This window comes from Ambystoma mexicanum, chromosome 3q (genome assembly GCF_040938575.1).
Source record: "Ambystoma mexicanum isolate Mex_15411 chromosome 3q, UKY_AmexF1_1, whole genome shotgun sequence".
NCBI classification, from domain to species: domain Eukaryota; kingdom Metazoa; phylum Chordata; class Amphibia; order Caudata; family Ambystomatidae; genus Ambystoma; species Ambystoma mexicanum.
In genome coordinates, this window is record NC_090926.1 from 919,390,281 (window position 1) to 919,405,610 (window position 15,330).

At 43.8% G+C, this 15,330-nt stretch overlaps 1 protein-coding gene across 3 annotated transcripts in view; it reads left to right on the forward strand.

Annotated features, from left to right (window-relative positions):
• The window catches only part of PRKAR1A (protein kinase cAMP-dependent type I regulatory subunit alpha), a 459,354-nt gene that overhangs the window by 182,563 nt on the left and 261,461 nt on the right, over window positions 1-15,330 (forward strand). For all 3 annotated transcript variants that reach the window (XM_069655075.1, XM_069655072.1, XM_069655074.1), the window contains exon 7: window positions 11,017-11,175. In XM_069655075.1, coding sequence (XP_069511176.1) covers window positions 11,017-11,175 — 159 coding nt within the window. The remainder of the gene's footprint in view (window positions 1-11,016; window positions 11,176-15,330) is intronic.

Consider the following 15,330-nt stretch of genomic DNA (forward strand, 5'->3'; position numbering starts at 1 on the left):
CATAGCCATCCTTTTATCTCTTTTCTGTACTCACTCACGTCTATAAGGCTCCGTCAGGGCAGAAAAAATATAATCAGAGGGACCTCGACACGTGAGGGATTGTGGGTACACTGCACGTCACTATGGGGATGGTGTTACAGACGCGCCTTGTCGACGTCCCTTTTTCGACTACGAAAAACAAAATGCAATACTCTGCAGTGACCACTGGATGTCGGACTATGCACAGCATGTGAATCTAAGCAGATACAACCATCAGAAATGCTTTTTACGGTAAGTAATGCATTGTCATATTTTTGTAGTATATTTTTGTGTGATATTGATTGCCTCCTTTTAGTGAATGTTTTCTGACTGTGTAAATGTTTTACCAAGAAACCTCGAGTTTAAGTGTCTATCTGAATACCGGTGTATCATCATTACAAGCTCACATCCCTTCTTGAGATAAGTCTGGCTGCTCGGCTCGCTAACAAACTGTGTGGTACATACTTATACCAAAGGTTGGTTTTGCTTACACCTGTAGTCCTAGTTGTGTGTAGTGGTCCCAGAGGGTACTGCATACAAACTTTGCCTAACACCTGTCTAGCTCCTAAAGCTAGCATGGCAAGGGGATACCTTTTTTTTTTTGGTAGCCGTAGTTTTATTTTTCTTGTTGGACAGCCACCACCCAGGTTTGAATGGTGATGGACATGATTGGTGGCCTAGCTGGTGTTCTTGGATTAATTCCAAGGTTCTTGACTTGGAACAGTCTACAACTGGAACAGAAGATTCAGACGGATGATGCATGACTCCATCAACTTCCATTGATTGCCACAGTCTGTTTAATAACTGCTGCTGTCCTGAACTCCACCTTCTGAGCGACAGAAGATCCGAAGAGGAGGACTTCCTCCCATGGACTTGTGACCCTAACCAATCCCAAGGCGAACTACAGTTTGCGTCATCCCTTGAAGAGCTGCAGCCTCCACGGCCAGCAAACTCCCAATACCTGTGGCCCTGTGTTGCTCCTTGTTGGGACACTTTCTGGAGTCCAACTAAGGGCTTAGTTAAACCATTCAACTAAGACAATAGAGGACTCCGCTCTTCGTACCACAGGCTGCACTAGAGTTCATGGTAGCGTAGACAGAGCAGCAAGGCTCCTCTTAGGAGCGAGAGAGGGTTGTAGGAAAGTACATATAACCTTTAGTATACCAAGGATTCAATAGAAACACTTACAACCAGAAGTATTCTAAAAAATAAAGTTGTATTAGAAGTACAAGTAGGCCAAGTTAATTCATGCGGATAATTACTGGTCATAGTCGAACACATTCTAAAAACACAACCCAATGCTTGAAGGTACAGACCAAAGCATAAACCTTCTTCAGAATGCCTAATAGTAATTCTGGAGAAGTCAGACTTTATCAAGCACATTTAGTATGGGCCACACCTATTCATGGGGTGTAAAACCATATAGTACTGTCTTATTACTTTCAGTAATAACAGGGTAGTAGACCCTGCCAGTTATGCAGTGACACTAAGCAAAGAAATCGATCAACCAGGATACTTTTCTGAATATTGGAACACATTCAAGGAACAGTATATACCTATAACTACTTTTAGAATAAGTTATACTAAGTGAGTAAAACCTTTTGGTGTAATATGCAGTTGCTTTTCAGCTCAGTGGAACAGACTAATATGAGCAAGAACACTTTACACTAATGTAGGATTGCATTAGTCAGACAAACGTCCGCTATACCTACAGAACACGTTTTTTAAGAGTGGCTCACAGCTATTTTAGGCAGGTGAAACCTAATGTGATATACTTTTACAGTTGATTTTCAGGTCAGTGGGACACAGACTAAGGTAAGCAATAACTCTTTAACTTATTTTAGACTGGCATACAGTCAACTCTAGTCAAACCTATATACTTTTTAAAGGAGCTACCAGCAACTAAAATTTAAGTATGTCCTAAGCCAGACTTGTTCTAGACAGGCTAACGGCAATTCAGGGCAAGCAAGGCGCAATTGGGGCACTCAAACATTTATATACTAACAGGAATAGTAATGGGAAGCCAACAGCTTAACGTTTGGAGAAGTGTTAGTACAGTCTTTTTCTGAAGTCCAGCTAAGGGCTTAGTAAAACCATTCACCTGAAACAGTACAAGACTCAACTCTTGGTGTAAGACTGTACCACCTAAGTTCATGGTAGCGTAGACAGAGCAGCAAGACTTATTTTAGGAGGGAGAGAGGGCTGTAGAATCAGTACAAATTGTAATACAAATGGTCCAAAGAAATAACACTATGTATTGTAAAAGTAAATGGTTTATTTAAATACAAGTAGGCCCAAATAAATCTTGGGGTCGGAGGGGAAGAAGTACTATCGCAGATCATATAAACACATAATAGAAAACCACCACACTATGCTTGAAGACCGGCCAAAACATATAACCTTATTTGGAACACTTAACGGGAGTTCTAGGGAAGTCGAAACCAATAGTTACTTTTAGATCACTTTCAGTAATACCACAGTAGTAGACCTTATCAGTGACCGTGATGCTCAGCAAGAAATTGCATAGTAATATCAACTGGACATTATACTTTTCTGATCTTGTGAAACACAGATAGTAGGAACAGCATAAACCTAGAACTCTGATTCAGGATAACCAATATTCTAGGGGAGTTGTACCATGGGGTGTAATATTCAATTACAGTTGCTTTTAAGTTCATACTAAGGGCAGCAATAACTGTTATTTTAGGATAAGTAATACTCGAGTTAAGTAAAACCTAAACGCCTTTTACAGGAGCTATAAGCAACTTAAAGGCAGGTGTAAAGCTAAGACTGTTTTTGTGTCTGTCTAAAATAGACCAGGGAAAAGCAAAACCCAGTGTTACGCTATATGAATGACTCAGTTATTCTAGGTATGTAAAACCTAATGCAGACTTATTCTGGACAGGGTACCAGCAAGTCTGGGGAAGCAAGATCCAGTTGTGGGGGTGAGGGGCACTCATACATTTATCTTAACAGGAATAGTGAAGTAAAACAAACTATTACTTTGGGGAAGAGACCCAACCAAATCACAGGTCAGTAAAACAAGCTTGTTTATACTTTTCAGAATGGCAGAACATTTCTAAGGTAAGTAATAACTTATGTAACTGTTCATTCTCAAAGTTACTTACCAACCAACTTCTTTTTGAAAGTAAGTCACTTTTCACCTTGTATTCTCCTTTGTAGGCAAAAGGCCCTGTTTTGCAAGATTGTATGTAGTAACCTTGTGGGGAACTACACCAGCCTTGTTCAATTGGCAATAGGTCATCCAACCTTTGGTATAGGTCTGTACTACACAAGTTGGTAGAGTGACTGAGCAACCAGACTTATCTCAAGAGGGGTCAATGTGAGCTGCAGAGGTGCAACATAGAGGTCCACGAATACAAGTAGTCTAACACTTCTACTGGAGGTTTTCTAGTAAAATAATTTAAGTCAGTTTTAAATGAGCATTCTTTAGAAAGGGCAATATACAACAAGAAATACACTTCAAAAACACTTCATCAGATTTAATTTAAGCAAGTAGATATCCTTTTGGGATGTGTCACACACTTTCTACACTCTGAGGGGACTTCAATATCTAGGACACTGTGGGCTTTGATGTATCAGTTTTAACACTTGATGCAATACGGAGTTGGTGAAAAAAGGTTAGGGAAGGAAAAAGGTTACCATGTTCTCTGAGGTGAGTACTTTACAATCCCCCAATGCAGAATAGGTTAACCCTTTCCCAGCAATACAAGTAACTATGTACCATCTATGAGGGACAGTTACACAGTCAATGAGTCAGTCTACAGGGAGCCAGGACAGCCAATGTCAATTGAAAATGTCTAGGGGAGCTGAGGCACTTCTTGTAGATAGCATGCACATCTTGCACAATGTTAGAGTTTTGCAGAACAGAATCGCTGTTGGGCCACAAGCTGTAAGGCTTGTGAAAAAAAAGCTGCAAGCAACTCTGCAGAAAAAGCAGTACTGTATGTCTCCAGTGAGACAGACCAGCTACAGACCAAAAAAGGAAAGTACCCCTTTATTCAAGACCGTACCTTAGGTTGGAAGAAGGGGATCCAGCTGGCTTCTGTTCAGGTTGCAGTCCTGCCGTTCCTGGGCCTCAGTCGTGGAGACAAGAGGGAGGACATCTGGAGGACTCCTGCACTGCATTTTGAAGGTTGACGGTGGCAAAGGACTCTTTCCAAATCAGCAGCACTTCACGGTTTCAGTTACCGGTTGTTAGGCAAGATTCTATGCATTACCCTTTGGGTTCACAACAACCCTGACCTCCTGGCAATAGGAACCCAACCTTTGGAATAAGCCTGTACTACACAGGTTGGTAGCATATTGAGCAGCCAGACCTATCTCAAGATGGGTAAATGTGAGCTGTAGGGGAATGGGGATTCACAGTGACAAGTATTCAATTAAACACTGACGCACAAGGTTTCTTGAATAAACAATTATTAATTTATCAGAGTAAGCCTTCTTCAGAAAGCAGCAGTAGAACAGTGACACTCAAATATACTTAACAAAATACACTCTTAATATCTCTAAATCAGTGAGTACCGCTTTGGGATGGCCCAAAACAGCCTACACCTTCGGGTGACTTCAGTAGCTAGGGTTTTGGGGACATTAATATATCACTGCATTTAGAATCGTTTAGGAGTAAACCAAAGGAAAAGGTTATTGGAACATCCAAGGGACCACAAATATTCTTAAGCAGGCAAATACTTTCAGATCCCCTAATTAGTCATTCAGTAGAACAGACTAAGCCAAAGTCAATGGGCAAAAGTCTGTGAGCTGAAGCACTTCTTTGCAGGTAAGTAAGAAAAGTCTTTGCACAATGTTTTAGAAGTCTCTGAAGAAAGAATCAATGTAGAGCCACAAGCTGCTAGATTTGAGTAGTAGAGGATGCAAGCAACTCTACAGCAAGAGGCAAGTTCTCTCAGACTTTTATAGTACCTTTTTGTATTAAAGTAAAAGTGCAGCAGATGACTTCTGTTCCTGAGCAGCTCTGCAGATCTCACGGTTCCTGGGCCTTGTTGAGCATAGTTTGTATGCAGTACCCTCTGGGACCACTAGACACAACTATGACTACAGGTGTAAGAAAACCAACCTTTGGTATAAGTCTACTACACAGTTTTGGTAGCGGGGCTGAGCAGACAGGCTTATCTCAAGAGGAGAATGTGAGCAGTAATGTTACACAGAGGTCTACAATCACAGGTGTTCAAATCAACTTGTGCTCAAGGTTTCTTTGATAAATACTTATTAATTTGTCAGTTATAAAACATTCATAAGGAGGCAATTATCTAATCATACACAAATATACTTAATGAGTTTACCAGAAGAGTCAGTCAATGGGTTAAAGTCTTGGATAGGATAAAGCGGTTCTGGTAAGTAAACGGTAAAGTCTGCACAAGTTCTCAGAAGTAGTTTGTAAAAAGAAGAATCCTATGTTGTCACACGCTGATTAGGCCTGCAGCTGAAGACTTAGGTTCCTGGCAGTTCCTGCAGATTTCGCTGTTCCTGTGCCTCAGTTGTGGGGACAAGAGGAGGACGTCTCCTGCACTGGGACTAATCCAAAAAGCTTGCAACTGGGAAACTTCAATTCAGTTGGCTGTCAGAAACGCACACAAACTGGTGTCCCTCTCCCTGGTTCTAAGGTTTCCTGCAACAACTCTGAGGAAATTCAACCAGCTCCGAGATAGGTATCCAGGTGGCTTACTTCAGAATTTATTGGTCCCACGAACTCAAAGGGAGAAGACGTCCTTGCAGGGCTTCTCTGTCGATGCGAACTTGGTGATTCAGACCTGCAGCAGGGCTTCACCAGGCAAACCAACGGTCCAGGAGTTACAGCAGTCGTCCTCTTAAAGCTCTTTGGTTCCTTTGTCGAGTGGTCTACTCTGCCTTCCAAGCCGAGAGACTCGCCTTTTATTCAGTTCTCTCCCATTCATTCCAGCCTAGCTGTCACCCAGCAGGGTTGCTGTCCTTGCCGGACAATCAGCCAGCCAATCACCGCAGAGTGCATTTGGGTCTCCTAGGAGACTAAGCACAGGGAGTTTCAGGCACCTCCCTAACTTCCTGCCCACCCCAGGCACTCGGGCACCAGAGGTGGTCTTCACTCCTGAATGGCGAATGAACAAATAGACCATACCTGGTTTGGCGCGCAGAGAAACTCTAGAAGGACCTTTCCACCAAGAAATGGCGAAAAAAGACGACCTGGGCCATTTTGACAAAAATGGCACTCTTGGGTGCTTTACTGCAGCTGCGGACGCAGCCTGCAGTAATTGCACACCACGGTAGTTAAAAGTAAACCACTGCCACCCGCCATTCATCGAGGAAAGGGTAACATACAATTGTTACATGAGAAGCTAGACAAAGGGGATACGAATTAGCCCCTTGTAAAATAGTGTGTGCTGCGTCTAGAAACTTACAAATGTAAGCAAGTCCATTTCACTTTACTGCTCCATGAAACAGTAGTTTATCCCAGTGAAGGTTTTTTAAACCTTTGGTAAACCTGGAAGACTTCGGTGTCACTGCACTGAAGGTGCTGTGACACAATGTGAAAGATGATGCCTATGGAGTTTGTTAGACTCTTAACCAAAAGACAGTGTTCAAAATCACATTAAAATACATGAGTGGGGGAAAAAGGGTCTCAAGTCCTCGAAATCCAGCAAAGTTGCTGGGGGTCTGTAAGGTAGAGGGAATTGGCAAATTTCTGAGAATTTTCCCTAACACTGGTCAATAACACCACTGTGGTCCTTGGACACTTTTCACTGGACACCAGAGACCCTACCTTCATTTTTACCAGCATCACAAAACATTTTTGGAACCTTGATGAACCTTTGGGCACAAGGCCCCATGGATCTTAGGGATGGATTTATCAAGTTAGGATTGAATCTCAGTGGACTAGTAGTGCTAATACTAATCTGTACATTCCTTTTCAGGGGTTTGTGTATCTAATTTTTAGTATTGCGTTATATTACCTGTTAGCAATGTTTTACTGTCTTTTTGGCCATACGTAAAGAAGTATTGTTAGGGAGAATTCTCAAATGTGCTAATTCCCTTCTGCCTTAGAGACCCCCAGCTCTTTTGCTGGACTTTAGGACTTTTAATTTTTATCCTGTAGAGTTGAACCTTATTCCCACGCTCATGTATTTTTCTTTGATTTGAACTGTTTATTTTGGTTTTGGAGTCTGACAAACTCCATGGGCATCTTTTTAAATTGTGACAGTGCAGTCCTTTGGATTTCCCAAAGGGTCAAATACCGTTTCTTGGATAAACTACTGTTTCCAAGAGCAGTAGTGAAATTGACTTTCTTTACCTTTTTGTAACTTTGGAGACCAGCACACACTGTTCCATAGTGCTCGAGGGATTACTTAGTATCCCCTTTGTCTATTTTTCTTATGTAACATTTTGTTACCCTTTCTACAAATGTCTGGTTGTGGTTTACTTTTTCCTACCATTGTGTTGTTACTGTGGGCTGCGTTCGCAGCTGCATTATAGCGCCCCTGGGTGGCAATTTTGGCAAAATGGCCAGTCTTCTTTTTTTGCCATTTCTGGTTTTAAAAGTCCTTCTTGAGATTTACTCTGTGCACCAAACCAGGTTTGGTCCCTTTGTACGTTTTGTCTTTGGCGGGTTTTCACTGCTGACGCCCGGCCCTGGCTCTAGCATGTCTGGCAGGGTTCATAGTGACTGGTTCGACAGTTTCGAATGACAAAAGTTCCGACACAAGTGTCGGAAAAAAGTTTTGAATTTTTTTATATTTTATGGTTTTTTTTTATGGGGGGGCCCCCCAAATCCCTGTTTTTTTCAAACTTATTTCACTATAAAAACTTAAAATAAACCCATTATTAAAAAATACATTAAACTTTTTTTTTCGAAACTTTTGTTTTGAAACAATTGTTTCGAAACTTTGACTGGACACCGTCTGGCAGGGCAGGAAGCGAGGGAGGTTCCCGAACTCCCTGTACTGAATCCCCTTTGTTACAGCAATGCACCTAAAGGTGATTGGCCGGCCGGCTGGCTGTCCTTGGAGGACATCCACCCTGATGTGTAGCTATGCTGCAAATGAATGTGAGAGACTTGGATAAAAGGCAAGGTCTTTTGCAAGGAAGGCAGTCTTGACCACTGGACGAAGGAATCCGAAGAAGGACTTGGAAGAGATGCCTGCTGCAACTTGGACCACTGGTTTGCCCGGTGAAGCAGTGCCGAAGCTCTGAATTCGATTCGACTAGAAAAGCCCTGCAACGGACAACTTTTCCATTTCAGTTGGTTGGACACATATACCCCAAAATGACCTCCTCTGGAAATCCGCTTGGAGCTGGCTGTAACCAATTGCCTGGGAGAGGAACACCCGAATAGTGCATTGTTTTTAAGTATGACCTGAGCTCCAGTAAGATCCTCAGGACTAACCAAGCCTGAGCCACCTCAACAGTGCTGGACCCCAGAAGCAAGGAAAGCCCACAAGGTATTCGAAAACAGCAGTGGTGCAATTCGCGAGAAGCTGAAACTGCGAAGTGCAGCTGATCTGAACTTTGCCCATTGCTGCCACTGACCTTCGAATCGTAGTGCAGGAGTCCCCAGACATCATCCCTCTTGTCCCTACGACTGAGACCCAGGAACAGGATCTGCCATACTACAACTGGGACATAAGCCAGCTGGAACCAATTTCTTCAGACCTAAGGTACTGTAAACTAAGGGCTACCTACCTCTTGTCGTGTAGCCTTATTAGCTCTCAGCTGAGACTTGTCTTGGTTGCATTTTGCAGAGTTGCTTGCTACCTTGCCCGTCGCACACCTCCCAGCTTGTGGTCCAACAGTGATTTCATTTTCTACAAAGATTTGTAAAACATTGTGCAAGACGTTTTACTCATCTTCAAGAAATGCTTCAGTTCCCCAAGACTGTTTGCTCAATTGACATTGGCTGTCCTGGCTCCCTTATAGACTCTTCTTAACTGACTTTGTCTTTAACTATCCCTCAACAAGAGTGTCACATTTTATAACTTGTGGCTGGGGAAAGGGTTAATTTACTTTGCATTGGGGGTTCAAACGTACTTAACTGGTGAAGAATATTTAACCATTCTTTTATTCCCTAATCTTTTGCCTTTTGACATCCAACTCAGTATTGCACTAAATGTGGCAGTGATATATTACTGTTCAGTGTCTTAGTTATTTAAGTCACCACAGGGTGTAGGAAGTGTCTGTCATCCCAAATGGGTATCTACTGATTTAAAGAAACTGTGTATTTTGAAGTATATTTAAGTGTTGCCTATTTTTGCTCCCTTCTAAAGAAGGCTAATTCAGCTGACTGTTAAATTAATAAATACTTGTTTAATCAAGAAACCTGGAGTGTTTATTTGGATAATTGTCATTGTGCATCTGTTACACCACTAGAGCTCACATTGACCCCTCTTGAGATAAGCCTGAACGCTCACTCTACCAACTTGTGTAGTACATGCTTATACCAAAGGTTGGGTAAACTATTGCCAAGAGGACAAGACTTGTGCAGTCTCACACAGGGTACTGCATACAGTCTTGCTTGACAAGTATTTGTATACCTGCTTATTGAAGTGTTCCTTGACTATTTCACTGTGCTCATTGTGGACCCCTTACAAGCTCACCACATCTTGAGACTTAGCCTAGACCACTTGCTTTGCTACCTTGAACTGGTTTGGCTACAGCTCCCTGAGTTGTCCTTTTCAAATTATAGGTTTGCCTTCTAAACATCTGTCCACCAGGCCAGAGAATAGAAAATCAGTCCTAGCAAAGGCTACTGTATTTCTAAGCCATAGTCCCATTTTACTAAACATGCCCCACTATATATACCCGATAGTAAGTTCAAAAAAATCCTGTGGGGCCTGAGAATGAAGGTCGATCTGTGTATTTTCTTTGTGCATCCTGTATCATTTTTTATCTTTAATTTAATACTGCCCCACATCATGCCCCAGAACACTCCCCATGGGGGGGGGGGGGGATTTCCCCCAAGTATGGAGGGATTGGAGGGAGTAATGTTTAAAGCAGAAGTCGCACATTATAAAAAGGGAAGCAAGAGTGGGGTCTGGTCTGGTGGTTTGAGGTGGACCACAAGAACAGGAGGAAAGACAGCGGAATGGAGTGCTGAGGAATTGCTGGCTGAGTTGATGCAGTTAGGTGGTGAGGTATTGGTAGTGGGGGATAGCAGATAGTGAGTGAACCAGTGACTAAGGGTAATTAGGGTGTGAGGGACATATGGGTGATAGAAATTTGGCATTCACGGTAGTAGAGTGAGAATGCATTGGTTGGACCAAGGGAGCGGAGAGCAAGAACGGGTGGGCGAAAGCAAGGCCCAGGGTGTCTTATCGGCACCAGCATAAGCTCATTCATATTGCTGCCTGATCTAGTGGAATCAGTATGTTGGATTGCCAGGTTAGAAGAATCCAAGGGGGGAGTCGGATACAGCTTTTGCCTTTCAGCCCTCACTTCTAGCCTGTTAATCTTTAGAGTAAGGTCTATCATCACACTGGGGATTGGGTAAGCATAGCCTAGGATGGAGCGAGCCCATGGGAGACTAGCAAGAGTGTAATGGCATTTAAAGTGACCCTACTTTAACCTATCCATAACACCAAACAAGTCGTTACATCTATTAAATAAGCCTTGAACTATCAGTTTCTCTAGATTAAATCCATCTGTGACAGTTGGTGGTACCATAGTCCTTACAGTGAGTAAATTCTTTGAGATTTCCTTGGCACAAAAGTTGTTTTTGGTAGTCTTCAATAAACTGAGTGTTTCTAATACCCACAAGGGAATGGCAATTTTTTCTGATAGATGGAAACTGAGTCAGTCTGTAGAACTGAGTACCAGAGTTTCCAAGGTGGACAGTTAGCTGTGCTAAATTCCTTTATGGTTTTAACAAACGCGCCATAAACTCAAACCGACATTTCTTAAATGCACCCATGCGCCTTCACCGTTTTTTAAAAACCGGTTTGAATATTATCTGCATCATTTGTAAATATTAGATACTTGTGTTCCCTTTTTTAGGTTTATGTGAATAATGAGTGGGTGACTAGCATTGGAGAGGGAGGAAGCTTTGGCGAGCTTGCCTTGATCTATGGAACACCTAGGGCAGCAACTGTGAGAGCAAAGACAAATGTTAAACTATGGGGCATTGATCGAGACAGCTACCGAAGAATTCTTATGGTAAGAATGTTATTTTTGTTATTACTCCCCAACACATAGTTTCACTTCCAAGGATGAATCTATTTTTAATGGCCGTTGTAAACTGCATTGTTTCCCAAAATTCTTATTTTACTATTTAAAGTGTGTATACATTTAAAAGTAATGTTTTATTGTAACTCAGTGTTTGTCGAATTAGGTGAAATGTGTTTTTCTAATTCCTTACAAAGGACTTCACATTTCATAATGTCTGTTTGTTGCTTTTAGCAAGGAAGTTTTCCTTTTTTTTTTGCTGATGTTTAGGCATTTTTTCAGATGCCCTATATTCATTAGCAGCGTTATGATCAGTTCTTGCCCACCGAATTGCAGCACTGTGCCCGAACTTCCATTGATGACACACAGCTCATTTTCAGGCTGCTCTCAGCCACCTCCTCTCCCTCTGTCATCTCCGACTGTCTGTCTGCCTTCCAGGAGTGGTGTACTGCCAGTGATATCTGCCTTAATGCCAGTAAGACTGAGATTCTTGTCATTGGCACACCCGCTCCCTCCATTCATCTCACTCTGGCTGGCCTCTCTTGGCCCTCCTCTTGCTCCCACCTGTGAGGCTAAAAACCTCGGTCATCTTCAACTCCACGCTCCTTCTCTCCCCACATCTCTAAGAAGTCAAACTACCAGCTGCACCTTCTCAGAGGTATTCTTCCTTTCCTTCCCCCAGAAGCACACTCTAAATCTCTGGTTTTCTCTAGGCTAGACTATTGCCACAGACTTTGTAAATCTGCCTGCTTCTACTCTTCACCCCTCTGCAACTCATCCAGAACAGGACTGCGAGACTGGTCCTTGGCCTCAAGCCCATGGATCGTATATCTCCAGGACTGAAATCTCTGCACTGGCTCCCAGTGGCTGCAAGGATTAAGTTCAAAACCCTCTGCATTGTCCACAAGGCCTCTGGGGTTTCAATACCTTCAATTCTCTCTCCCTAAATATCTTCCTTCTCGAGCTCTTCGCTCACCCGCCTCTAATTCCCTCAGGGTCAGTCGCTTCTCCAAGTAACGAGTTGGTGGTAGGTCTTTCTTCGGCTGGGGCCTCCCTCTGGAAACAGCCTCCCTGAAACTTGAGAATCATCTCCGGTTCCGAGTTGGAGTTTTCCCAAAGTCCCCCGGAAGGTAGTACTTCACAAAACTATCCCAGTGGTTTGTAGATCCCCCAACTCTTGGTATCAGTCTGTATTACTTGTTATGACCGGTTTTCTGAAGTCCAACTAAGGGCTTAGTGAAACCATTCAACTGAGGCAGTACAAGACTCCACTCTTGGTATAAGGCTGTATCACCTGAGTTCATGGTAGCGCAGACAGAGCAGCCAGGCTTACCTTAGGAGGGAGAGAGGGCTGTAGAATCAGTACAAATGAAATTGTAATACACTATGTATTGTAAAAATAAAGGATTTATTTAAATCCAGGAGGGCCCAGATAAATCTTGGGGTAAATAAGTACCAACACATTATATGAAATCACAATTATAAAAACACACTATACTTGAAGGTACACAGACCAAAGTATAAACCTTATTTGGAACACCTAACAGTAGTTCTAGGGAAGTCAAAACCTTTTCATACACATTCAGTATAGGTCATACCTATTGGAGTAAAAACCAAAGGTTACTTTCACAATTGCATTTAGTAATGCAAGGCCAATAGACCCTACCAAATTTGCAGTGACTCTCGGTAACAAATCACATAATCAGTCAACTGAACAGTATATGTTTTGTGAATAGTGGAACCATTATTCCAGGTACAGTAAAAACGTATAACTACTTTTGTGATCACACACATTTATACTAGGTGAGTACAACCTAAAGGTGTAATGTTCAATTACTCGTGCTTTTGAGATCAGACATAAGCAGTAACTCTTGTAACTTATTTTTGGGATGGCACACATCTAACTCAAGGGAAGTAAAACCATATTTTTTTTATCCTTACAATGAAATCCAGTTTAGGTCTTTCCCAGCTATACAAGTACCTTTTATGTATGATTTATGAGGGACAGTTGGAACCAAAGACTCTGTGAGTCTGTCTACAACAGCACAGGGAAAGCAAAACCTAACGTTACACTTCACTGAATGACTCACAAGTTATACATTACACTATGATGTAAATGAGTAAATAAGTCCTGTTTAAACGATAACCAAGTAAATAAGTAAATCTGATTTATGTAACTATCCAATATTTCCACATTATGTAATCTCCTGCTCATTGCCTTGTTTATGCATGTACTGTGAATGCTTCTGAATCTACAATAAGATGTCTGACACTATGCCATGATACCCCAGGGTATGGGTGTGCAGCAAATGCAATAAATAAAACAGATAGGCAACAACCTAATACAGACTTATTCTTGACAGGCTAACAGCAAGTCAGCGGAAGAAAGACCCAGTTGGGGGGGGCACTCATACAATTATCTTAACAGGTATAATATTCTTAAGCCAACACATTACTTTTGGGAAGAGGCACAACCTACTCACAGGAGAATAATATACCTTCACATCTTTTTATTAGAATGGCAAAATGGTTTCTAAGGAAAGAAAGATGTTCACCATACTTTTAAGAATAGTGCATCACACATCCAAGGTAAATTATTTTTCTCCAGCATGGGGTCTGGCATGGATTCACATGCTCATGAATATTCCCCGTCGTCCGGCTGGGAATCCTCGGTAAAGAAAAAACCAGTATCAGTTTCGTTTCTGATCTGACTTTCGTAGTAATAACCAATCACTGGTCTCTGCGTCATACTGACCACAGCCAATGACTGCCCTCTACCTAAGCACCGCCTCTGGCAGCCATCTTCAGATTTTTACCGCACGTTCATGTGTTGGGATCCTCGTGCTATTGCTCTCGAGCGTTAGTGCTATTTTTTCGCGCTTTTTACAAAAAACTTCGATTCTTTCGGTCAAAAGAGCCTCAAGCTCCACCGATCCTACATCCGATCAACGGGGACCCGTGTCGGATTCATCTGTGCCCCTCAAGGGTGAAGATTTCGTCGAGCTACACTTCGGAGGACTCCAGAAGCTTCTCAGGCCCTGTCTCGGAGATGGCCCAGGAGAAGGGAAGCTCGACGCCCGGAAAGCTGTTCAGGGTCTGCCCTGGATGCCAGCTGCAAAACGTCTTCAAGGAGGACGAACACTCTTTCTGCCTTTACTGCCTTCATGAGGACAAGACGCACGTGGAGAAGGACTGTGCGTTTTGCGGCAACATGTCGGAACGGACCATGAAGGACCGCCATCAACGTCTCGCCAACTGGCTGGAGGGTAAGAGCCCGTCTGGCGAGAAGAAGAAGAAATCCGAGCGGTCTTCTAAGACCTTTGAGGGCGCCCCGGCGACGGGGGCCCAACATAAGGCCAAGCACCGCGAGTCCGCTGGCACCGGGAGCGCCGAACGGTCGGGCTCTACGGGCGCCAGGCAGGGCGCACCCTCCCCGGCACCATCAACCACGAGCCAACGCTCTGGGTCGGGTAAGAGGAAGGCCGAGCACCCGGCGAAGCTCCTGGAGAGGCCCCGGTCGAGCTCTAAGGCAGAGGAGGAGCGTGGCAGTGCCCCCTCCCTCAAGGATAAGGCGGTGAGCGCACCTAAGGTGGTGAAGGCCTTGATCCATCCGACCAAGCCCTCTATCGAAACGGTCGCGGCGGCCCTGGCTCAGCCTGTGGTGGCTGCACCAGTGGTGGCGACCTCAGGGCCCAGAATCTCCCTGCCTCCTCGGAGGGAGTCTTCCTTTGTGCCCATCGATAGGACCCCCGTGAAACCCTCCGTGGGGAAGAAGGGGGGGCAGGGCGTCGTCGTAGAGTCGGCCTCAACCTCAGAAGAGGAGCTGATCGAGGTCTTAAGCCACGGCCTAGGCGTGGAAGAAGGCCAGCCCGTCGGAATGGACCCCGACGCAGGTGACGACGACGACATCGTCGAGGATACCGACGGGGCCCCTGCTCGCCCGTCGGATTCCCCTCTGCCAGCGCCGCAAGACAACTCGGCGGCCATTTTGTTGGTCATACAGTCCTTATGCTCCGAGATAAGGACGAGGCTACCGTTACCGACGGAGGAACCTCTCCCGTCGGGGGATCCAGAACCGGGACCTTCTGGTGTTCCCCCTACCAAGAAAAGGATCCATCCACCACCTCCTTTTCAACCGTCGCGCCC